This window comes from Cavia porcellus, unplaced genomic scaffold (assembly GCF_034190915.1).
Source record: "Cavia porcellus strain 051 isolate PalLab524CR breed Dunkin Hartley unplaced genomic scaffold, mCavPor4.1 scaffold_6, whole genome shotgun sequence".
NCBI classification, from domain to species: Eukaryota; Metazoa; Chordata; class Mammalia; order Rodentia; family Caviidae; genus Cavia; species Cavia porcellus.
Window position 1 is genome coordinate 21430855 of NW_026947489.1, and position 25670 is coordinate 21456524.

General features: G+C 52.7%; 1 protein-coding gene across 1 annotated transcript in view; it reads left to right on the forward strand.

Moving 5' to 3' along the window:
• Positions 1 to 23762, forward strand: part of LOC111758483 (skin secretory protein xP2-like) — a 67345-nt gene extending 43583 nt beyond the window's left edge. The window contains exons 3-6 of the mRNA XM_063249688.1: positions 12938 to 13123; positions 17629 to 17916; positions 18419 to 18624; positions 22435 to 23762. Coding sequence (XP_063105758.1) covers positions 12938 to 13123; positions 17629 to 17740 — 298 coding nt within the window. The 3' untranslated portion in view covers positions 17741 to 17916; positions 18419 to 18624; positions 22435 to 23762. The remainder of the gene's footprint in view (positions 1 to 12937; positions 13124 to 17628; positions 17917 to 18418; positions 18625 to 22434) is intronic.
• The last annotated feature ends 1908 nt before the right edge of the window (positions 23763 to 25670 follow it).

Sequence of the window (25670 nt, forward strand, 5' to 3'; positions counted from 1 at the left end):
GTTACGCAGTTCAGGCCGGCCCTGAACTCACTTTGTAGCCCAGACTGGCCTCAAACTTGTCCTCCTGCTTCAGCCTCCTGGAGAACTGGGATCACAGGTGTGCATCACCATGCCCAGCTGCCCTAGGATTCTTCAGGAGTTTCTCACCCACACTCCTTGGACCCCTGAGACTTGGTCCTGCCCTTCTGTTTTTCTTTCTTTCTCCCTTTCTTGTTTTTTATGTATTTATTTTGGGGGTACTGGGGATCAAACTCAGGACTTTGCACTTGCCAGGCAGCAGGCACTGTGCTACTGAGGTGTAGCCCTGGTCCCTGGCCCTGCCCTTCTGGCACCCTGTCTATTCTCTGGCTGTGCCCTCCGTGGAAAATGCTTGCTGCCAGTTTTTCAGAGCTTTTCTTCGTGTAGGCACTGTTAACATTCCCAGGTTAAGGCAGTGGAAGTCAACTTTGTTACACACCATGCACACACACATACACACGTGCTCGCTTCTGCTATATGCCTCGTGCAGAAGTGGGAATCAGCAGCAGTGGCATTCAGTTGAATGTCTTCCCCTCTGGGTACCAAGCCACATCCATATCTTTACAATAGGGCCCCTTGAAAGATGCTCCTCATCCTTTTGGGGATCTGAGGGTACAGAGGGATGTAGAGGATCATCCTGGGTTTGGAACAACCCTCCCTGGGGGGATCATCAGGCAATCTTGTTTATTCACTAAGCTTCAGTTCTGCGTGGAGTACAGAAACTTGCTGACTCCCAGAAGCCTGGCTGGTGGGATGGGTACCGTAGGTGCTGTGTTGTAAAGGTGTTTTGCAATGGGTCAGGTGGGGGAGGACTACACTGACCCTGTCTCCGCCCTATTTGATCCTGGGCTAGAAACACACAGTCCTGTCATCGAAACCCAGATGGAGGATGGGGGTGGGTGGTAGACAGGGATGGGTTTCCTGTGCTTCCCACACACAGGCTCCAGCTTCAGGGTTACCCCAGTGCTCCCCTGGGAGGCGCTTGTCAAACTGAGGAGGGAGCTGGCCAGCACACCTCAAGCCCAGCAGACCAAGAAGTCTGTCTTCTAATCTGGTGGCTTCAGCTAGACCTGACAGTCCTAGCACTTCTCCCAACAGTCACCGCTGAGCTGGCAATGGAGGATGCCAGGTTAATGAAGGTTTTCCAGTTTTTCCTGATGGAGATAGAAAGTCTAGTACCTACCAGCTGAATGTGGCATTGGTGACATGATAGCTGGAGTCATCAAAGTATTTTGGAATCCCTGTCCAGCCCACTCTGAAACCAGATTAGACTTTTCATAGGTGAAAGGATTATTCCCTGGTGAGCCTGGTGCAGGCATCAGGGCATCAGGTTGGATCTGCAGAGGCACTGTTGGCCAGGGCTCCAGCCTGGCAGGTCTCTGGCCTAACTAGATGGTGGGTCATGTCGATTCATCAGAATGAGAGACATAAATCAGAAGCTGGGGATGTCCATGTGGGCCCCAAATTAATTTGCCCAAATGGCTTTCTAAAACACAAAATAAAACAGAGTAGGTACCCTGGGAGCCCACAGGGAAGGACAGACTGTGTGCAGGCACATCTGTTTCTCCAGGACTTGCCTTAGCTGATTCAAAATCTGTAACACAAAGAAACGGTGAAGGGCATTGGTATTGCTGGCCCTCCTGATTTCAACTAGAAAATATAAAAACTCCTTCTCCATGCGACTCTACCTGACTTCTCCAACCTGTTCCAATCTATCTTCCACTTCCTGCCTAAACTTAGGACCCTCGGGGGAGTCATTTTGCAGCTGGGACCAGAATGGCTGCTCTGTGCGCCCCAACCTGAGATACGTTTCACTGGGTGAGCCAAAGGTCCAGGCTTAATCGCCTTCTGGGCTGGGACCTGGTCCTTAGCTACGCAGTATTTCCCGGAGGCCATCGAGGGAGGAGACTGTCTGCACCCGGTTGGCAAAGTGGTGGAGCGCAGGGAGCCCACCGTGTCTCTGCCACCGGCTGCTTGCCAGGCAAAGCGGTGACCCCCAGTCTCCTCCCCTTGTCTTTGGCACAGGGTCTGCAGGCAGTAATCAGAACGCTTCACCTCATGAAGTCTAACTGAGGTCCTGGCAGGGGACGCGAGAGAAAGTCTCGCTGTTCTTGGGACCCTGCTTTCTTAGTGGTGGCCGCCAGCTGTCTCACCCAAGCCGCCAGCACAGGCTGGCTCCCGGCGGCGGTGCAGCCTGGGCCCTGGACACAGGTGCCCTCCGCCTTCCTCCGCGGTGAGCCACTGGGTAACCTCTTCCAGTTTCCCTCACGTCCAGGATGTCGGATTTCCCGGGAATCAGAATGACCGTATCTCGATAATTTATTCTAACCCCACGGTTCCAATGCCACCTATAATGAAGTCAGTCCCTGCAATCTCCCGGTCAGTCTGCGCAGAAGGGAGAGTCATCGTGTTCTTCGTGGCCAGAACATGAGCTGGCTGCCCCTTGTTTTCTAGCATTTTCTCGCCAAGGGAAACTCATCTTGTTTGAAACTCAGATCTGCTGTCTGATTTTGTGGGGCGGGAGATGAACCATGTTGGTCTGGTTTTCCAAACGACTCAAAACAAAACATTTTTTTAAAAAGGCGATGGGAGGCCCCAGCCGCGCGCGCCAGCCGGCTGCAGGGCTCTGGAGGCCACCTAGAGGGAAGCCTCGGCGCTCCGCGGGGTGTGTTGGACTCGGATCGCCCAAGCCTCGGGGCTCCCCGCGGCTGCTCCGCGGCCCAAAGCGCAGAGGACGCTGTTCTGAGTCCCCCGGACCTGGCGCTCGGACGCGCTCTCCGCGTGCACCGAATCCGCGGTTCTTAAGGATTCCAGGGCCGCTCCAAGAGCGAGATCGCATTTGTCCCACGACCTCGGCGCCAGGAAATTGTAGCGTGAGACAGACCCCAATTTTCTCCCCTTGGAGTTGAAACAAAACCTGAAAGAGCGAAGTTGTCCGCACCGCCAGAGGTGGCGCCTGGGCGGCGGGGGCGACAGGAGCCGCGTGCCCGCACATTTCCCAGGCCTGGGCTCAGGTTCTTTCCTAGCTGTCGAGTTAGCTCCTCGGCTGGGGAGCCACCAGCCGGCGCACAAGCACCGTTTCTGTAAACGCAGAGCCCGGTCTCACGAGCCTCTGCATCGGTCAGACTCAGAGAGAGCTCTACGGCTGGGCTCCCGGAGGAGGAACGAAGAAAAATTTCTGGTAATTAGAGAGGAGGTTTTTCCCGGGGTGTCCCTTGTTGGAGTGGCCTTGACCTCAGCCCGGGGAACAAAGGGCTAAGGTGCCTGCGCGCAGCGCGCCCTCGGGCCGACGCGCCCTGCTTTGCGCCCCTCCCCTCGCCTCGCGGCTGCCTGCTTTGTGCGCGGAGGCCGCGCTGCACCTGCCCGGTTTAAGTACCTTGGCTGGGCGGCTGTTCTAATCGCCAGCTCCAAAGTACCTGCTCATGAATAAACACCAGCCCCATTTATCAGGTACTTAGCGCTCATTGTGAAGGGGAAATTGGCCCTTTTCTGAAAGTGTCTATCCTCAACCCATCTGCACGGTCCTGGATGCAGAATTTTCCCCACTCTTGAGACACACACACACACACACACACACACACACACACACGCACGCACATGCACAAAATGTGAGGCTCCTCCAGGCTAAGATAAACTTGCTTTTCTTTCTGTAAGTGCGTGATTGAGCTTCCATAATAGACAGAGAGGAGGAGGCCGCTGGGTCAATAGCCTGCGTCTTTCCCATTGATAGGAAAAGTCAGCTCAGGGAATGCAGGGCCATCATAAAGCTTTGTCCTTTTTGGCAACAGAAGCCTTAGGAGACAGTGCGCCTGAGGATCCCCTAAAAATGGGGCAAAATACTGGAAACAGTAGCCTGGGGTTTCCGTACCGCCTGTCAGTGCTGGCCAAGTGCACTTCAGTGGCACCTTTACCTTGCCAGTTTCTCCGGTTGGGCTTTGTATCTGAGTTTGGCTCTGTATTAGTGGGCACTTGGGCTGGAGCATACAAACATTCAGACAACTCAGTCTGCAACCCGCTAGGCAGTCCAAGGAAAAATGGCTCTTCTAGGAACCCGGCTGGGCCGAATAGCATCTTTGCCGGTGTCAGGAAGGGGTGGCCTGCCTGCCTGCACACCTGTGACAGCCCCACAGAGGATACAAAAGCGAGATAAAGAGATGTACATTTGGAGATCCCCATAAAGTAAGTCCTAACAACCAGCCTATAAATGCAGAAATGCCATGTTTGTGTCCTGAGAACCTGCTTCTTTTCCACACCATACAATCCAGCCAAAATCTCTGCTTTCTGTGCACAAGGGCACCTGTCTCCTGGACTCTATTCCTGGGTGTAATTCTGGACCTTCCTACAGCCACAAACAGCTCTGAAAATGAAAGTGTTTGCTAAGTGTGGAGATTTTGCTAATTGAACATTTAAAAATGGCTTCATCTTCCTTCAGCTCTCCTGATTTCAGTCTGTGTTGTCCAAACAGAAGCTTAGAGCTGCTGCCAAAAGCTTGGCTCTGCCACCAGCCCTTATATGGCTTCTAGTGGTGACCATAAGGTGGGGGGGGGGAGAGCCAGGATAATCGGGAAATTGACCACATATCAGGGTTTCCTATGTGCTACCTTTACCCAGAACTCAGGGGGTTTCTGCACCTCCAGCTTCCAGTCTCTTGTCAATCGCTGGGAAGGATCTTGGGGGCCTGTGCTCATGCAGATGGGCGTGCATAGCCCACTTCAGAGGAGACCTGTGTGAGGACCTTCATGAGAACCTGAAGGGTGCAAGAACCCCAGACTCCTGAGGGATCAGCCTCAGGGACCTCAGGCTACGGTTTGCAGCCTGAAACTGGTGTCTCTGAGTCTCAGCCCCTTTCAGCCCCCACCATGTGGCTGGCACTGTCGTGCCCAAGAGAAATAGATCGGCCCTGGTGAAACTCACCTCAAATACAACACTTTTATTTTGGGACTATTCCTAGGGGGAAGCCCTCAAGATCTTGCTCCTCTTTATGTAGAATAGGAGGCATTTGATGGGTTAGGACATTTGCATGTGGGCAGACTACAAGAACAGTGAATGGGATTTCTGGAAAAGTAGGATTGGTTCCAAATCCTGGGGTCTCCTGCCTCTCCAGTTATGAACCCAGACCTTGCAACTCCTGGGTTTGGAGAGCTTCTATCTGGAGGCTTCTTGGCCTCTCAGCCCATACAGGCTCATTTTGGTGCTTTAGAGTCTTGGAACAAAGACACTGGCACCCCGGCCACCAGGCTCTCCGAGACAGCCATCTAAGTGTTCCCTGCAGCCACACAGAGCACTCCTCCATTCCTTCTCAACCTGCACTACCTCCTCACTTTGGGGCCCAAAGGCTGAGCTTCCCACATGATGCTTTGCCGATCGTATTTGGAGAAGGGCTGGAATTCAAATCTGAGTGCGTGCACTGCTTCATGAATCCATGGGTTGGGGCAGCTGACTGCTTGGAGGAAGGGTTGGGGGACCTGAGTGAGGGGGCACTACCAGGCCTCCCCAGGCATCAGGCCTGGCCACCAAAGCTGGGTTTAGAGCACAGTAGGAGCACTGCCTAGTCCCGCTCACTCTTCCTTCAGGGCCCTTGTTTTACACCTCTGTGTCCCTGGGGCTCCAACTCAATTGCCCAAAAGGCTCCCTAATTTGAGCTCAAACCCTCACCCTCCCAGAGCGTCTCTTCTCATTTTGAGTACAAGTGGCTTTGGACTTTCTGTGTCCCTAGGTTGCCACATAGCATGGAATTGGGAAGCCAGGGGAGGGCCTACAGGGTCCAGGGTTAGCTCAAATCAACCGTGGAGAAGAGCTGGGGTGAGCCCGGAGCTGGCTGGAGACTAGGGAGAGAGCCACGCGTGCAGGGCCAAGAACACCATGCTGAAAGCAGCCAGAGCCGGAGACCCAGGCTCTCACACCCTCTTCCCTCTTGGTCCTCAGATGTGTCACCAGAGCCGGGCTGGGGCGGGATCTGTGGTCCCCATCTCATCTCACCACTGTGCACGTGCCTGTGCCTTGGCAGAACTGCTGGCTTTTGGTCACCTCTTAGCGCTGGATTGCCTTAGGGTGGAAGAGAGGGAGGTTCTTGAGCTTTCTGGGGTTTTCCCCTGGTTACTTTTGACTGCTTAATGGATGGAAATGAGGAAGATATCATGTAGGGTTTGTGGCAGCCTGCCGCCTGACCCTGGGGGTGTCTGCCCTCTCCCGTGTCCTCCGTACACCCCAGCGGATTAGCTCTCTGTGCAGAGACGAGCTGGAGGACTATTTCGCGCCTAGAGGCCCCGAGAGGAAAGGGGCTTCGGGTTCGCTCTTGCAGTTGCCCGCTCCCCCTGCCAGCTGCTCTCACAGTCCGTGTTCCAGGCTGGTGCTGGGTTCCCTGGCTCCTCCAACCGCAGAACCAAGAAGCTGCGCAGGGCGGGCGGTTTCAAGAAACTGATTTTCGGAATAAGGAGTCAGGTCCCAGGGTGACGAGCTCGGCCACCTCTCAGCGCGCAGGTCCCAGATCCACCGGCAGAGGGCGACGAGAAGTCCTCTCCCGGGTGCCTGGCGCCACCCTGGGGCTCGGTGGTTCGCAACTCACCTGACGCCGCGGGGTCTCCGACCTGCGCTTTCCTGCTGTTGAAGCCACAGAAGCGCGGCTGAAGGTGAGCGGAGAGTACCTGGGAGGATGTGGACTCTCCAGAGCTCCCCCGCGGACCTTAGCATCCATAAGGACGAGAAGCAACACGGGGGGGAGGGTCAGGAAGGTCATTGTTACCACTGTAGAGGTGCGCGTGCTCGCCGTGCGCGTGCGTGTGTGAGAGTGCAGGGGCGGAAAGGTCAGGAGGTGCAGTCCTTTTTACTTGGTTCCTCATTTCTGAGCTTAAATGGCAGGAAACCGAGGCCCATACAGGGGAACGACTTCTCCAAGGTCCATTCACTGGCTCAGTTTCAGTTTCCTCTGCTGGGCACCACTGATACTGGGCCAGGAGTGACCCGGAAGCAGGGGTCTGGCCCAGTATCAGTGGTGGACAGCGGAGGAAACCGTGCCCTGAGGGTAACCGACGACACGCATTCCCTAGGGAGAAGGAAAGGTTCCTCTCTGTGCCTCGTCCCTGTAAATGGCTCGCGGCTGCTGTGTGTGTTCACCTGGAAATGCATGCGTGTGCCTGCAAATTGTGTGCAGATGCATTTGTTCCCACAAAAGGGTGTGGGTAGAGGTGTGTGAGAGAGTGTCTGTGAATGGTCTGCCTATGCATGACAGACGGGGTAACCGAGAATTGTGTGGATACACACCCATGCACAAGCACACTGGCACTACCTGCTTTTACTTCTTCAGGTGACCCTGGAGTCCCTCTGATGTGACCCCGGCCCAAGGGAGTAACAAGAAAGCAATGAGGGCCAGGGTGCCTGCTGGGGTGTGGCTGTCCCCAAAGCCCAGCAGGCTCTAAGGGCTGCAATTAGGCAAAGCCTTTGGGCTGCAGCGGGAGAGAGGAGGAGGATTATGGCAAATTCATTTCTATTTTCCAGCCCGCTAAGCCTGCAGTGTGTCCCCATGTTAGCATGAGAATGGGCTGAGGCTCTGCGAACCCCCCATCTACTCACCCTTCTCCCCCCCTCATGAATAGCGGGACTCCCAGCCTCTCCAACGATGCCTGCAAAGCCAGGACTCCTAATCAGGGTAATTTAATATATTTTAAGCCCCCGGTGGCTTTATTTTCCCTCCTTTTGGAGTTTGTTTTAGGCATTCACAGCTCTCACCCCGTCATTAGACGGCCTTATTTGACGGATGGAAGGGGCTGCTATGAGACCACAGCCCTTTGTGTCCCCCACATAAGCTGGGCTTCCCGTAATTAGAATGGTATTCCCAGCCATTGAGGCCTTTCATGAAGCGGAACAAAAACTCCCCGAGATGAATATCCCCCAACTCTCAACCCCCTGACCGGAAAAGGACTGTGAGTTAAAGGGACTCCTTAGGGAAGGCAGTCCGTGACCAAGGACAGCTGAGGTCCTGCCAGGGCCAGGAATTTAGAGGTCACGGGGAGTAGGCACCAGACAAAGACTGGTTGTGGCCACTGATAAACACTGGTCACCTAAGCACACCTCTCCAGGGCTTAGCCAGCTTCATGGCCCCAGGGCTCAACCTATGCGACTGGGGGAGGGGAAGGACCTGCCGGTGCCCTGGGGCTGGGGGACATAGAGGCAGAAACACAGAAACACACACCAGACATAGTCACACACACACAGGCTTGGGATTACACTGTGTGTACATCCATGTACACATGGACACATGTATGCTCAGCAGCAAGATCAAGTGTTGCAGGGTCAGCGACCTGGTGCCACCCAGACACAGAACTCAGTGCAGTCTGTGGTTGTTTCCATGCATACACATGCACACATACGCATACAGGTCATCTGCTTTCGAGCACACATACTCCTGCCTACCTACATGTTCTTTGGTGGACACCCTTAGAGCCGTGCTGTCTCCAGTTCTGTGTGGACTATAGTGATGTCATCCTCCTTCCCCAGGAAACAGACCTTGGCTGGCCTCCATTCTGGATCTGTGCCAAGACTGTGTTCAAGTATAGAGATGAATGTGCACACATGTGTGGATGTATGTACATCCTTTGGTTCATATGGACCCAGGAAAATACTATAGAGCCAACTTGCTGTGACATTTCTAGGGCAGACGCTCCTGACAGACACACAGAAGCATTCCAGCAAGGATTTCCTAGCCAGCAATACATGGTGTTGTGAATTTGCACACACAAACATACATGCCCATGGATTGGACTGTCCTCTGGACCTCAGGTGGGTCTCCCATATCCTTTAGGAAGAGAAAAATCATTTTTAAGATTTTCCACTTGTGGGAGGGGAATATAGATCAGCAGCATAGCAGTTGCTTGGCCAAGTGGAAGGTTGTGAGTTCGATTCCCAGTATGGGGGGAAAAAAGAAAAAAAGGAAAGGAAGGAAGGAAAGAAAGAAAGAAAGAAAGAAAGAAAGAAAGAAAGAAAGAAAGACTTCCCATTTGGACTGGGCCCCAAGAACAGAACATAGGCATGGCTGCCTGGCTGCCTGGTAGCTTCCAGGACTCAGGATAGGCTTGGAGGTGCTTCTTGGTCTGGGGGTCTGCATAAGGAAGAACTGACACCAGGAGAAAGCAGCCCCATCTTTGTGAGGGTTTAAATAGGACAAATGAGCCAGTTATGGTGGCACAGGCATGTAATCCCAGCACTCTGAGAGGTTCAGGCAGGAGGTTTGCAAGTTTGAGCCCCCAGAAAGACAACATAGAAAGACCCCATCTCAAAATTAAAAGTAAGAAGAAAGGCTGGTAAAGGCCTTGGGTTCAATCCCCAGTACCATAGAGAAATAAATAAATAAATAAAGAAAGAAAGAAAGAAAGAAAGAAAGAAAGAGCAGGTGATCACCCACCAGTCAGGGGTTGTGTGTGTGTGCACATGTGTAAATTTACTCAGTTCAGCTTCTATTCTATGTGAGACCCTGGACTTGGGACTTGGGTCACAGTGGTGAGTAACGTACAACTGGGCTCTTGGAGGAGCTTAGCCTTAAAAGAGAATAGATAGACACAGTCAGTATACAGGCCTGGCTCCGGGTACAGGGGTCAGGGGTGGGGAGCAGAAGGTCACACACACGTGGACAGTTTCACATCCTGTGAAACGCCTGAGGCGCAGGCGTGGCAGTTTGGAAATGTTCATGTTAAATACGAGATACCTTATCTGGTCTCTGAGCCTCTCTCTATTCTGAGATTCTTGCATGTTTGGTCTGTACTGTGGGACCCTCCCAAGGAGAGGAGTTATACCCAGCTCGCTAAACAGCACATGTGGTCCACACCAAAGCTGCACCGAGAGCCCATGGTGAGGACAGTGGATGGGGCTAGTAGATCCCCAGGAACAAAGCAAAGATTCCTCCTGTGAGGAGTTCACTTTGGGAGAAGGTGGTTGGTCAGACTGTCTTCTGGTTCTTGGCTTCTTAGAAGTGAAGAGCAGCCCACTGATCACCCAGCCGCCTTCTCTTACTTCCTTGTCTCTGGTGATGCCAGAGGATTGAACCAGGATCTCTGTGCACAAGTGCTCCACCACTGAGCTACACCCCTGCCAGGCAGTGCAGGGATGAGGTGAGGATCTCAAACTACATAATTGTAATCAGTGTGCTTTTTTTTTAACCCCCCCCCCAAATGTGGAGAATCCATTTTACACCTGTAACTGCTGGTGCCACAAGCAAACACAGACACAATACATGACCAGAAAGCCCCAACATATCGAGGTACAACATTCACCTGTGCCTCTTTCTAGAAAAAATTATCCAGGCTTAATTAGAGAATGAGGATTCTTTGAAACTGGTTTTTCCTTTTTTCCCCATTCCTTGCTCAGATATAGAGGTTGCAGCCCTGGGCTCCGGGGATGACCTAGGTTCTAGATTCTTACTCTTTTTGTGTCCCCTTGGAGGCATCTCTTTGGGCCTGAGTGTCTCTAGCTGTAAAGTGGGGGTACCTGTGAGGACTGTTGAGCATTAACTGCTCTGATACCCACAAAGGACCCAATAAAGCCTTGGTGGCAGTCAGCGCTCAGTCGATGTTGGTCATGGTGGTTAGGAGGAGAGCAGTCAGTACTTATGGTTAAATGAGGGCATTTTGTATTGTTTGCATTCAGGATAAAGTTATTGGAAAATAACATCTTCCTGGCTGCTTCTCAGAGGTAACTTGGGCAAGAAGTGGGGATGGAGTTGGGCAGTGCAGGACAGGCAGAGTCCTCTGAAATCTTTTTTTTTTTCCTCTGAAATCTTTTTTAAAAAATTAAGCTTAAAAAATTAAGCTTTCTGGTCTGGAGATGTAGCTCAATGGTAGATCAAGAAAATTCATAGATATAGGGCCAGGGATTTAGCTCAGCGGCATAAGCACCTGCCTTGCAAGCATGTGGTACTGAGTTCGATCCCTGGTACCAAAAAAAAAAAAGTCATAGGCATAATCTCCAGCATTGGGGAAAATTATATATGTATTCATATAATATAATATAAATGCTTTCATATGTATGCTTTTGGAGGACTGGGGATGTAGCTCAGAGGTTTAGCACTTGCTAGCATGCATGGGACCCTGAACTCCATTCCCACCACTGCAAAGGGGGACGGAAGACGGGGGGCGGGGGAGGAAGGAGAAGGAAGAAGGGAGGAGAAGGAGTCAGGGAGAGAGGGAGGGACGGGGAGCAGACCGGCGAGCGAGCTTTCTCAGCTGGTGAGGGCTCAGGTCATTACTGCGGGCGCCAGCAGGGGGAGCCCAACTCGCTCCGGGGAACCGGACCTGGAAAGTACACGCAAGGGACCGCACTGAACCACACACCTACTGTGCACTTTATGGGTGGCACGGAAGTTGGGGGTGCGGGTGGTGCAGTGGGATGCCCTGGAACGAACGCAGACGCAGAAGCAGACCTGGCGAGCGCAAGCCCCCTTGGCCGCAGCGCCCGGGTTCGGGTGCTGGAGGGAACCGGTGTGGCGCTGGCGGTGTCCCGCGCTGGAGAGCACTGTGCTCGCTGAGCCCAGCACCGACTCTCAGAGTGCAGTAGGAAAAGCTCCTCGCGGGGCCTCCACTTACTGCAGTTTGGATGCGAGAAACCTTCCACTGCGGCCCTCAGCCCGCCTTGGCCCTGGGCAGGAGTGCCACGTGAGGTCTGGCCTGGACAGGGCCATTCCTGATGCCACCACCCGCCGCGCAGTTTTCCTGTCCGCTCCCGCCCGCCGAGGCGGTGGGCGGCTGAGGGAGAGCTAATTCAGGAGGCCTGCTGCGCGGCCGTGTGCGTCTGCATGCAGCTATACAGGACCGGAGCAGTTGTTTTCATAGATTTTTAAAGCACCAGAACTCCATCATTGCAGCTAATTAAAAACCGGTTGCGTCTTGGCTTCTTAAAATGCCAGAATCGGCAGACAGAGGAGGAGCAGAGAATGGAGAAGCCCTCCCCAGTGACAGAGCAGGTGGGCAGCCCCGAGGGTGGGGCTCCGTGGGGGCAGTGGGATCCGGAGAGGGAAAGTGGCCCCAGGGACCCTGCTCTCACGGTGGCTGGAGTGCAGACCTACACATTTGCAGTGGTGTGACCCTGGCCATGTCTTTTAACCTCGTGGGCTCATCGGAGCCAGAATAGCAACCCTTGGGGGCGGGGGAGGGTGCTCCAGGGAGGATGCCGTGAGGACTCAGGGATGGGCGGTCACTGGAGTTTGATATCATTTAACCCTCTTGCTAAGCCTCCTGTGTTCACATAGGAGGAAGCCAGGGTCTCACTGGAGGGGAGTTGGGCGCTCTGGTTTCTGGGGTGGAAACCTCTTGTTGTTCCTTAGATGCCTTTCAAAGTTCTGGAAGTGGGCTGGGTATGGTGGTGCACCTCATAATCCCATTACTTGAGAGGCTGAGGCAGGAGGATTGTTGAGAGTTCAAAACCAAGACTGTTTAAAAAAAAAAAGGTTCTGGAAATAAAGTGCTGGGTCCCTGCGAGGGAGGAGACACACCTGAGGTGACTGAAGCGGGACCCTGGGCAGGACAGGTCGGTTTTTCCTATCTGTAAAGTGTGAGACAGGCTGAGCAGAGATGTGGGAGTGACTCCCCAATGTCACCCAGTGTGGGAGGAACAAGATTAAAAGCAGGGAGCTGCTATCTAGTTCTGGCCAACTCCCTCCCCTCGGTGTCCCTGAGGGTGGCTGACTCTGAAGTTGGGACCCATCCAGGGACAATGGAGGGGCACAGCGAGTGTGAGGGCCAGGGCGTAGTCCAGCGTAGGGAGGCTCCTGGACACTGGAAGGAGAGAGGCGAGGCCGGCAGGGTGAGGACTTCTGGGAACAGTCAGGTCCCACAGACTTGAGCATTGTGGGCGAGCGGGGACTCACATGGTCCTACTGTGGGCCCTGAGTCCCTAAAGCCAGACCCACTCTCTGTTCCCTTTTCCTTCTCCGCAGAGAAGCCCAGAGGGAGCTCTTCTTCGGGCAGTGGAAGCCGGAGGTCATTTCTGAAGAGACAGCGGCAGCTCCTCCTATCCGCCAGGACCCTGCTGACCGCACCCCACAGATCCCTGTGGAGTGCCCAACCCCCGGAAAAGGGATCCTGCTGAGCGCCAGGAAGATGCTGGCTGTGTGGACCACTGGGTTAGTGTGAGCGCTCCAGCTGCCTCCCAGAAAGCGTCGTGGGAGCCTGCGGTACCCGGCGGCCACCGCCTCCCAGAGAAGCCTCGGGGTCCCCGGCGGGGCAGCGCAGGCGGCCGGACACCCAGCGGCGTCCAAGCCACCGCAGACCTGGCTCGCTTTTTCGTAATCCAGAGTCGGGGAAATGAACGAGGGTCTAGAGCAAAGACAGCTATTCTGAGGCCTTGCTCTTGGGCAGCCCTCCCGCGGTGTCCCCAAAGTCCCTAGGTGGCCGCCGCTCGCAGTGACCCTGAGAGGCTGCGCAGCCTCGGTCTTTGCTTCGGAGGGTGGCGCTCAGGTTTCCAGGGAAGCGTGCCGGGGAGGAGTCCGGGCTCTCCGCGGGGTGACGCGCCCACTGCACTCCGGCCTGACACCGGGAGACCCGCCCAGCGCAGGGCAGGGTGGCGCTGTCCCCCCGGAGGTGCTGAAACGGGCGCCGCCCGGCGGGGCGCAGCAGGAGCTCGCGGGCTCCCCGCACCCGCGGGAAGGGCTTCTCCCTGGAAGAACAGCAGCTCCGGCCGGCCACTGCCGTCGCCCCCAAACTGCCACAGCGGCCTAACTGGTCTCACTGCTCCGTCTCGCTCCCCAGTCCGTTCCGCGTCCAGGGCTACTTGCTCAGAGCGGGTTTGCCTTTTCCTTTCCTCCCCTCTCTTCTTCTGTGCTGAGAATCCAGTCCGGGCTTCTCACACCCAGGCCCGTGCGCTTTCTTCCACTGAGCTACACGCAGCCCCAGAGTGATCTTTTCAAGACACAGTTCTAAGGGGCTGGGGATAAAGCTCAGTGGCACAGGCACCCGCCTGGCAAATGTGAGGTCGTGAGTTCAATCCCCAATACAAAAACAAAACACCTGGGGACGATGTCTCCCATCTGTAATCCCAGCACTTAGGAGGCTGAGGCAGGAGGATGGCTGTGAGTTGATGGAGGAGGGGCTGAGCACTAGACAATCTGCACAGCCTCTGGAGAGCCGCCAAGGGCTGTGGAGGGGTCAGAGGCGGGCAGGAGAGGAACAGTGCAGTCCAGGTCACACTACCTCTAGACCTCCGGGACACACCATTCTGAAACCACAACTATGTGTGAACAGTAGAAGGTTCTGGTGGAGTCGAGCATCATTACTGAACAGTCCTGAGGAGCCTGCTCAGGTCCTTCACCCGCCTCCAGCGTACCTGAATGACCCACTACTCCATTGCAGATGGAGAAAAAAGGCTCAGTGTCTCCATTACTTTTCTCATTGCTGGAACAAAATATCCAACACCCCCCAATTAAAGGAGGGGATGTTTATCTTAGCTCGAAGTGTGTATAGTTCCAGTTCACAGTTGGCTGGCTGCAAGGCAGAGCAGCATCCCAGATGTCATTACAGGGAGTGAGAGTCCATGGTGCTGTCAGGCAGGGAGCAGAGAGCCATCAAGGGGCCACCCCCCCCCCCCCGCACTGACCCACCTCTTCCCACCAGGCTTCCCCTCCTAACCTCACACTCAGCCATAAACCTACAGGTGGACTAATCTAGGGTCAAAGGCCCATGAGTCTGTCACTCTCACATGCCCCACTGTGGAGCCAGGCGGGGTGCCTCATGCCTGTAATCCCAGCACTTGGGAGGCTGAGGCAGGAGGATCATTGCAAGTTCGAGACCAGCCTGGGCTACACAGTGAGCTCAGGGCCAGCCTGAACTGCATAGTGAGACCCTGTCTGAAAAAGACAAAAAAAAAAAAAAAAAAAAGCCCCCCATGAGTATTCACAGCTGGATCTAAGCCACAGCCCTTAGAGATGTGAAGGAGGTGGCCCCAGGTCACACATCTGGAGACCAGTAGATACAGGAAACAATGCTAGGTCTTCATTATGCTTTAAAGAAACAAAAGGCCCAGTGGATTTAATTTCCAGCAGTAACTCTGACACTGGCCAGTGCATACCTGGAGTCCCAGCACCATGGGAGGCTGATGCCTGAGGACCAAAATTTGGAGCCCATTTGGGTGACTTAGCAGGAACCTTTTCACAATAAAAAATAAAAGAAAGGGTGTGGGGACCCTGGGTCCAATCCCCATTACCACACACAGAAAAGAAACACTGATTCTGGATCCATCTGGCCTGGGTTTAAATGCCAGCTTTGACACTGGACTTGCCTTTCTGTGTCTCAGTCTCCTCAGCTGGAAAGAGAGAAGATTGAAGACAACGCGTATGAAATCCTTAGCATCCTAGCTACTATTATAACCCCCGCAGGTCCGAGACCCTCCCCACTCCACCAGGCAAATTCAGAAAGTAGAGGGGAAAGCTGGGCTGAGAATCCCCTCCCGCGCCCTGCCCGCCTGAGGAGGAGGGCAGAGGACAGAGGGGGGGCCTCGTGACTGCCTGGGCTGGCGAGCAATTTACTGGAGGAGCTCATTTGGCGACTCTGATTCCAAGTTAATTAAAGATGGCCACCAGGGGTCATTGCCATGGTGACAATTAGGCCAGGAAGGAGCCTCATTAAGGTGCGGTTTTAATAAGGCCAGTCGTTTTTAACCTAAGATCTCATTGCAGGAGAAATTTTTCAGGTTGCCTCGCTTTTTCCCTTTGCTATATTTCAGATCCTTCTGTAGACAGCTCCTCTGGAGGAAGGAGAGGGAGGAGGATTCCTGGATTCAGCAACAGGTCCCTCTGCGGGATTCCCCCAGCCTCTGAAAGGAGGTTGTCGGTGGGCAGAGGCTCAGAGGAGGGAGGTGGAGGCCGGAGGTCAGAGCAGGAGGTGAGGAAGGGGACTTTGTTCAAAATGGAGCTGGATGATCTTTGTGGAATTTAGAAATGTTGCCTCTGTCACCCAATGTGTTTCCCAAAGTGAGTGGGGTGAGGGGGTCTCTTAACTTGGAGCACTTTCGAAAGTCTGTATTTTTCTTATTCTCATAGTAATATATGCATACTGAGAAAAATTAGAAATTTCAGAGAAAGTTCTCTGAACCCCCCTAGACATTATGATTGTAAACATTGTTTGTTTGTGGAGACAGGGTCTTGATATATAGCCTAGACTGGCCTTAATTTGCTGTGATCCTCCTGCCTCAGCCTCCCAAGTGCTGGGATTATAGACTTGCACCACCACACCCAATTTGATTTAACATTTTCTGTGTAAGCACTAAGCACAGTCTCCAGGGTGCTGGCTGGAAGGAAGGGGAACGGGATGTGCCCTTTTTCAGTTGTACCCTTTCTGCTGTTAGCATTTCTTTTTTTTTAATCTTTTTTTTGTACCTGGGATTGAACTCACTACTACATGTTTTTTTTTTTTTGTTTGTTTGTTTGTTTTTTGTTTTTGTCTTTTTCATTTTTATCAGTACCGGGGATCGAACTCACGACCGCCTGCTTGCAAGGCAGGTGCTTATGCCGCTGAGCTAAATCCCCAGCCCCATTACTACATGTTTACAAGGCAGGTGCTTACGCCGTTGAGCTAAATCCCTGGCCCAGCATTTCTAGCAGAAGACCTTCCCAGTCAAAATGGCACTGATTGTGACATTTTTCTATCCAAATGCATCCTCTGTTTCTCTCTAAAAAATAAAAGTCCTGTTTTACCTTGGATTTTGAAGCCTAAATTTATCACAAAATACCTTGAGTACTTTTCTAAGATGTTAGATTTCCTCCCGATTAAATATTTGAAAAAAGCAATTGCAAAACACTCAAACTGTACGAAGAATGGGCTGGAAAGGCAAGTTTCCTACCTGAGTCTCCTTCCCTCCCTCGCTTGATTCTTTACTGCAGTAAAATCAGTCTCTTTTTGTCTCTCTGGAGACATTCTGTGTGGGTTCACACATGGACATTCTTATATCCCCACTTTGTACAACAGAGTTAGTGCACAGTTTGCCCTGTTCTGTGTCTTGCTTTTTGTTGTCAGTCTCTCTTGGAGTTTGTCCATCAGCAGCAGGCCCAAAGCTGTCTCAGTCTTTGTTTAATTCCTAGCAGGCTGGGGTCCTTGGGAATGAACAGAGGTGGTCCGTACTTCAGTGCCCAGCACCTGGCATGGTGGTTGGCACAGAAAAGCCCCCAGGAAATACTATGGGCAGGAACCACTGGGAATGGCTCAGGCTTGACTCTCCCGTGCTCAGGGATGTAGCTAAAGATGCCGCTCTGACTGGTGTGCCAGGAACCTGGTCCAGGTGACTCCCCAGCCCTCTCCAGCAGTGTCTGCAGCATTTCTGTGTCAGCCGCCCACTCAGGCTTACCTGTGGGGTAAAACTCCAGACTCTGATGGAGATCCAGACCCTCTCACCCTCCACCACACCCCTCGGAGCCCCGAGATGTACACAGAAAGCCTGCAATTTCTGCAGTCCCCATGAGATCTGGCTTCTGGTCACCTTCAAGGGAACCAGGAGCGACTATGGACATAAACAGTCAGAGGCAGATGTGTCCTTGATTATCAGAGTGCCCTTTCTGAATGAGAAACAGGCCGTAGCCCCCAAATCCATGTCACTCAGGCCATTGCATCTGGCAGTTAGTTACCAGTGCCGTTCCCACAGGGATGGTCATCACACAGGGACGGAGATCCAGAAATGGAGCAGCCTGGATGCCACACCATCAAGACTCAGGGAGGTCCCTGAGACCTGGGCCCTCCATCTCCAACCATGTTGACTTTATCTTCAAGCACATCCCCCATCGCGGGCACAGTGTCGCTGCCAGTAGTCATCAGAGCCATTGCAGTTGCCTCCTTGTTCATACAAAAGAATGAAGATGACAGAAAAGCTGGGCAGAGACCATGGCCCTGTGATCATCCCCAGCACAGCGCCATCTGCTGCTGCCTGACTCAGGTCCGCCATTCTTTTTCTTTCTTTCTTTCTTTCTTTTTTTTTTTTGGATAAGGTCTTGCTATGTAGCTCAGGCTGGCCTTGAACTCTTGGCAATCTTCCTGCCTCAGTCTCTCAGGTGCTGGGATTATAGGCATGTGCCACCATACCTGGCTCAGTCTAGCCATTCTTAACCCCCAAGTGGCAAGGTCCCTTTCCATAACACATGTGCTATCCTAAAGGAGTAGAAAATAGAACCTACTTCCATGTGTCATTGCACAAGTGTCAACACAATGCCCTCACCACAAAGGAAAGATGACATTGTGTCATGTGTGGTCTCGCTATTCAGGAAGCTGAGGCAGGAGGATCACTTGAGCCTTTCCAGCCTGGAAAGCAGAGCAAGACTCTGCTTTTAAAATAAAAGTAAATCTACACTATAGCAAAATAATATCTATGTCAAGACATGTACGCAGGCCCAAGTACTGTAGAAGGCCTGAAACAGCCAGCTGCTCTCATCTCCTTCCAGAGCATCAAGGAATGTGGTAGCAACAGCCACAAGCAGACACAAGTGGATTGCTGGGTGACAAAACATCTTCACTACGGCGATGTGGTCACATCGAAACAGCAGCTCTCGAGAAGACACCAGATGGGAGAAACCAGAAGCACGGTCGTTGGCTGTGGTGAACACTGCGTGTGTGTTCCTGGCCTGCAGAACCTGCTGTAGGGTGTGAGGTGGGCCACACTCCGGGGTCAGATTTTCTCTTGTGTTTCTGTCCACCATGCACGTGCGTGTGCGTGTGTGTGTGAGATTGTCAGGAATTCTAGAGCCGACCCTCTCCTCCAACATCCACAGCACCCCATCATTAGGATGACTGAAAAATCTCCCACACAAATGTCAACGCCTCCAGGAAACCCGCCACGCCTCTCAAAAGCTGAGGCTCTGGTACCATCAGAGTCCTCTGTTAGGCCTGGGGTGGGAGTGAGGGCCTGAGCCAACTGAGGTTCTGTTGTGAGGGCGGGGAGTTGCCACCAATGCCACTGCCACCAGCCTCAAGCTCAGGCCTCCTGCCAGCCGCACGCCTCGGCTCCCCTCTGGGCCGGCGCCACACGGAGTCTCAGGAGGTTCCCCGGTGTCGAGTGTGGGCGTGTGCAGTGTGTGTGAGCGCGTGTGAGGGCGTGCTCGTGACTCCGCTGGGCTGGCTGTCACAGCCAGTGTTCCTGTCCCTTGGCCTAAAAGAAAGAGCAGGCAGAAGCCAGGCGCGGTGGCTGCGATCCCAGACTCGGGGAGGTGGAGGCAGAGGTGCAGGTCTAGCCCAGCCCAGGCAAGCTGGAGACGTAGCCAGACCCTGTCCCGAAATCCAAAGGACAGAAACTGAGGAGGACTGGGGTGCAGCTCTGTGTGAAGGCTCTGGGTTTAATTCCCAGCGCCATGGGAAGAAAGAAAAGAAAATAGGAAAGGGAAGGGAAGGCAAGAGAAGAGAAGATACAGAAAAGCATAGAAATAGAGAGGAGGAGCGAGGCTGGTCCTGTGCCTCCGGGAGAGAACAAGGCCCCTCGGACTCTTCAGGGACGCCGGCCCGCAGGCCTGCCCAGCCCTCTCAGCCCCAGGAAAGCCCCTTCCGGCTACTCTGCCTCACTGGCTGCCCGCTCCTTGGGCTACTAACCTTAATAATGTGTGGGCTGACTTTACGTCATAGAACCCTCTTTTATTTATATTGTAGACATTTTCTTCCACGTATCGTGTGTCTTTTAACATTTTGTAAGGTATTTTTGGCTTTGTGCAAGCTTTATCTTTTCTTTTCTCCTTCTCTTCCTCCTCCTCCTCCTTATTCTTCTTCTCCTTCTCCTTCTTCCTCTCCCTCTTCTTCTTTTTCTTCTATTTTGGTGCTGGGAGTTGTTTATTATTTATTTATTTTTGAGGCAGACTCTCTCTAAGTCACTAAGTTGCCCAGGCTGGGCTTGATATTTCAATCCTCTTTCTCAGCCTCCCAGAGAGCTGGGCTCATGTCACAGCCTGGAAATCTGCATTCCTCTGTCTGTGTACTGCAGGACAGTGGCCTGGTGGTGCCTGTACACTGACATGCAGGGCCCTGGGCCAGGAGGGAGCTGAGAGGTGCCAAGACCTGGCTTCTTTCCATTCAGCTCCCAGGAGCCCCAGCCAGTTGCAGGGCAAGAGACTGGAGAGCCCATGTCCCCCTGGTGACCCTTCTGGAAACAAGGGTGCCAGGCACACTGGTCCAGGGAAGGCCAGGGAGTCCCGGAAGTCCTCTCCTGGGCTCAGGACTGGGTGTGAAGGTCAGGAATGGGACCAAGGGAGTCCACTGAGGTCCGGCAGGCACTGGGTGCATGGTAGTCCTGCACCTCACTGGCTGTGCAGCCTCCGGCCAGCCTGTGGCCCTCCAGACTCAGCTTCCTCCTTGCTGGAGTAGGAGGCTGCCCAGCGTGGGGTCAGCTCCACCCTGACTCTCCACACCCTGCTCCTCTCCTGCAGCTGGCGCCCCGTGCCTCAAAGCTGTTCCTGTGCGTGCACAGCCAACGTGCCTTACAAATCAGGCAGCCACTGGCCATGGGCACAAGCACCGCTCTGCAGTCCTCTGATTAGATGTGTGCTGGGTTCATTTGCATCTTGTCATTTTCTCTTAGAAGCTGGAACCATCCTTTTGGGTTTTCAGGCCCTGTCTATTTTTGGAGCCCCAGAAGAGCTCAAGAGCTGAGCCTATGCCTGGTCCCACTGCTGGGGGCCCAGAGCCCCTCCATGTGGCCTCTGGGCCCGAAGGCCCAGTGTGAAGCCTCAGCCTGTCTCAACCCATTCAACACAACACAGTCCAGCGATCTTCATTTCATTTATACAGGTTTTACCAGTCTGAATATAACGATTTTTTTTTCCAGAAAGGTGATTCATTCATTCCTATGGCTCAAAATTCAAAACGTACCAAAGTGTTCCCAGGTGGCAGCTTCTCCCTCTCAGCAGCTGCTACTTAGCTGTGAGGAATCCTAATGTCTTTTTTTCTTTTCTCCATACTAGAGGTTCAATGCACAAGCCACATCCCTGTCCTTTTTTATTCTACTTTTTATTTTTTTGAGAAAGGGTAGGTTGCTTTGCCCAGGTTGGGGCTGGAACTTTTGATCCTCCTGCCTCAGCCTCTCAGGTGCTGGGATTACAGCAGTGTGCCGCCAGGCCTGACTCTGATGTTCACGGTTTTTGTGTTTTCTAGATACATTCTTTGAATATTCGGGAGTGTAGGTACACACAGTCTCTATTTGGGGGCCTCCTCCTCTTCTCTCCTCTTCTATGACAGGAAACACTATTCTCTAGCATCCACACCCAGCCAGACTTTGGAGTGCTTTCTGGTGCCCGGACAGGAAAGCTCATTCTGTGGATGGGTACCCCAGGGCCCTGCAACACATACCCTTCCCATCTCTCCCAGTCCCGTTCTCCTCTAGGCTGTGACAGTCGTGCCTCGCGGTCCCCGAGACAGAAGCGGCACTCACAGGTCCCGAACCCAGGGGCCGGGCACCGAGCCTGGTGCAGAGGTCTCGGAGCCCCGAGAGCGCTCGCCGCCGAGCGTCTTCGGAAGGACGCGACAAGGGAATGCTTTGCCACAGCGACACCTCGTGGTAGACTTCGGGAGTGCAGCAAGGATGGGGCGAGGGGAGGGGTTGACTCTCAGGGTCCAGGCCCGCAGCACCCCAGTCCTCCACTCCCTCCAGCCCATCCACTGCGGACCTAACTTTGCCGGCCAGCGTCCCAAACTGTGCCAGGCTGTGACCATTTTTCCAGATGCACCCCTCCGTGATGGGGGCCTCGCGGCTCCGCGGAGGGCATGTGCACGTGCGCGCCTCTCGAGGTGGACCTGGTCTATAACCTGAGCAGATTTTAACACTACTTTTCTATAAGACAGTACTCCAGACGAAGTAATCATGAAATGAATAATAACAAATACATGTCCAGCAGTCAAAAGTGCCCTTCATTTGAATTTTCAAATGGTTCGCACCATTTGAAAAATTAACAGAATAAGAAATAATTATAATACAAGAGGAAAAAACAGGACAAATACTTTTAAATTACTTATTTCAAAAGGGAGGGGCATGTACTTGCATACTGGTCTGTCCTGGTATTGAATAACATTATATTAGAATTCAATAAAAATAAGACTGGCAATTTGAAAAGAAGAAACTTCAATTTTAAACACATTGTTCAAATTCAGTAAACTATTTCCTGTCTGATCTAAAACTGGGACTTTCCAAACAAAACCATCACAGCCTCACAGGCCATGCTCCTTTCCACATGCAGTCTACCACTGACCTGCACCTCGGTCCACTGTTGTTCGACTCTGTGCTGGGACTGAACTCAGGGCCTTTGTGTTCAGCTCCTCCCCATCCCGTTTTAAGTTGCTAAGTCACCAAGTTGCCCAAGATGGTGACCCTCCTGCCTTGGCCTTCCAGAGTGCTGGAATTACAAGCATGGACCACCACAGTCAGCTATCCCTCTGTTTTAATTTTTTTTTTTTTTTTTTTTTTTTTTTTTTTTTTTTTTTTTAGGTACCAGGAATTGAACTCAGGACCTTGCAGGTGCTTGTGCCGCTGAGCTACATCCTCAGCCACACTCTGTTTTGTTGTGGAGGACTGAACCCAGAGCCTCAAACTAAGCACAGTTTTAAATTTAACACGAGTGAAACAATTCAAGTTCTATTTCTACAACTTTCCTGTCACTGAGCTATGGCCTGGAGACGCATATTATATCTGAATTGACTTGGTAAATTCTAACCTTGAAACCTAGACAGGGGTCAGTGATGGAGCAGGAGTTCTTGGAATTAGCTCTTCTGCAGAATTGGGTTAATTAAGGGATAAGTAATAAACCATGCATATGTCAAGCCATATTTATTATAAAAACTCAGCAGGTAGGATAGAAAAGCACACAGATTACCCTTCAGCAGACAGCAGAAGAGCACAAGTCGCAGAGATGGAGTAGGAGGGCTGGATGTTGCTTGCCTGGCAAGTAGGTGAGGCCCTGGGTTCAATCCCAAGCCCAATTTAGAGAAGAAAAACAAGCAAGCAAGCAAACAGAAAACAGAAGAGACTAGAAAACAGGTTACCAGGGTTTAGGGGAGGGAGAACAGGGTTATTATTTAATAGGTTCGGCATTTTTGTCCGGGATGATAAAAGTTCCGTTCGACAGTAGTGGTGACAATTATACCACATTGTGAATGCATGAGACACCACTGAATTACATGATTAAAGTGGATAAAATAGGGGCTGGGCTAGCTCGGCGGTCAATTGCATATTTAGCATTCAGGGACATACAAAGGAAGTTAAAATATAGCAATAACAAAATGCTTAAAAGTTGGGGCTGGGGATTTAGCTCAGTGGCATAAGCACCTGCCTTGCAAGCAGGCGGTTGTGAGTTCAGTCCCTGGTACCGATAAAAAAAATAAATAAAATAAAATAAATGCTTAAAAGTAACCTTTATGTTATACAAAACACTCTGAACCGGCTGGGGGTTTAGCTCAGTAGTATAAGTGCCTGCTTGGCAAATGCAAGGTTGTGAGTTCGATCCCAGGTACCAAAAAAACCCAAAAAAGTCACTCTGAGCGGCCATCAGTCAGGTCAGACATAAAAAGTAATGTGGGGAGAAGGGAGGAATATCTTTTCACTGACACACAGACATGCCAGGGCAAAGTGATAAATAAAAGCAAACCGGAAGTGCGTTTTATCACTGTTTTAAATTCTCTGAAGGAAGTGGGAGAAGAGGGGAAGGAAAGAAACAAAGAATTCAGGTATGTTATATAACTGTACCGACTTCCCACAGTGAATGTAACCCTTATGGACTACAAGCATGGACCAATAAAAAAATTTTTTAAAAATTTTAAGATTCTCTACAGAGCATCCTCTTGCCTGTCCTGGGCTGGGTATGTCCTGCTTCCTGGCCTTGGGGACAGTCTTGGTGTGCTTACTTTTGTGGGCCCAGAGCTGGGTTTTCCTCTTCTCCGTGTGTGTCTAACTCGGTGAGGGACTTGTCTGAGGACTTTCTGAGACACCAGGAACAAGGCCTGTTCCAGTGTGTGCCTCTCAGTGTTTCTGTTTGTGTCAGTCTGTACCATGTTGTTTGAGGACCAAAATCATAGAAGGTGTTGGTCACCCAGTGTCCATGAGAAGGGTCTAGCATGCATGTCGAGGTACACATTTGTGCGGTACATGGCAACCGTCTGCACCCCTGCTCCCTCTCTCTGGCCTTGGGGTGAGCGGATGATGTGATGCCGACCCCACGTTTTAGAGCTGGGGTCCTCCCAGGACTGGCCTGATAGGGGAGGGTCCTCAACAGTCACATCAAAGGTTTTGAGGTCATGTTCCTGGTGATTCCCAATCCTTCCAAAAGTCCCAGGCGGCCCTGCACCTGCTCATCCATGGACCCCAAACTGGGTGTTTAGAAATAATCCAGCAGTGACCACGGCCTCTTGAAGACATCTTGTTGCACCCTTACACAGAGCTACGAGCCTGAACCTTTAGAGGAAATGGCCTAGGAGCCATGTGGGACAAATCTGAACTGGCATCAGGAGAGCCAAGCCATGTCCTCTCCCCTGGCTGGATTTCCCAGCACAACTGTCAACTCTCTGGGTCTGGATTCCATTATCGTCAAGGTGAGCATGGTGACCCATCAGACTCCCTTTCCCCTACCTACTTCCCCGTGCCGCACCTCAAATAAGCTTCAGTGGCACCCCTTCAGGGCCCTCCAGGAAAGGCTGGTGGGAGGGCTTCCCTCCTTATAGGAGGGCTTCTCCCTCTGGACTGAGCAGCTGGGGATGAAGAGGTGGTGGAAGTGAGCCAGGCCAGGCCAGTCTAACCCAAGCCCTTAGCCACTTCCTTCCGGCTCTGGGGTTCCCAAGTGGAGGTGGAGTAGATGGCCAGGAAAACATTTTCTGAACAAAGGTTGGCCCCAGCTGCTGATGTGCTTTTGGGAGCCGTGGCTTTGGCCAGCAGGGAAGAAAGGCTCCTTCTCTCTGGGGGTGAGTACTGGCACTGGCTGCCTGAACACAGGGGGCATTCAGATGCCCAGGGCCCACGGGCTCTGCCAGCTGCCTGGAGAAGGAGCCATTATGTTGTCCCCACCCGGGCTAGTGGGCTCTCCCTCTGCGACCTCGGGGGCCTGGCTGTCTCCTTGCTCCCATGATGTAAGGGGACCTGGAAGTGCCCGGGCAGCCAACCGGAACCAGCTCTGTGGGAGGCAGGCAGGTGTGGGCTTGGGGGCTGGGCCCTGCTCCCACTCATTCCAGTGTTTGGGGCTGGGGACCTGGGGGTGGTGGTGAAGGGTGTGTGTTGGGGGGCTTGTGGATTCAGGACCACTCTGAGCTGAAGAGAACTTGCACCTGGGGCTCTGTGCACCTGGGCATGTGGTATGTGCCAAGTAGGAGGAACCCAGGTCCCTCCGATGCTTTGGGGATCCCAGTTCCCACCCATATGTCCTGCAGACTTCCAAGCTCGCAGGAAGCCACAGAGATCCTTCCTTTGCCAGAGCACTGTGGGGCTGGGGGGAACCCCAGTGTGCACTGATGAGCTGGGAAACCCCCTCTTATGGGGGTGAGGAGACTACAGGGAGCAGAGACTGAAAGTTGCGGGGTTCCTCCTCCCATTGCAAAAATGAGCTTTGTCTTGAGAGGTCAGCAATGTCCCTGGGCAGCTACCCGTCCTTTTATCCATTGAAATCCAAGGGCCAAATACAGTAGGTGCCAGGACGGGGTCCAAGAATAAAAGTTAGGAAACAAACAAACAAACAGGTTGGG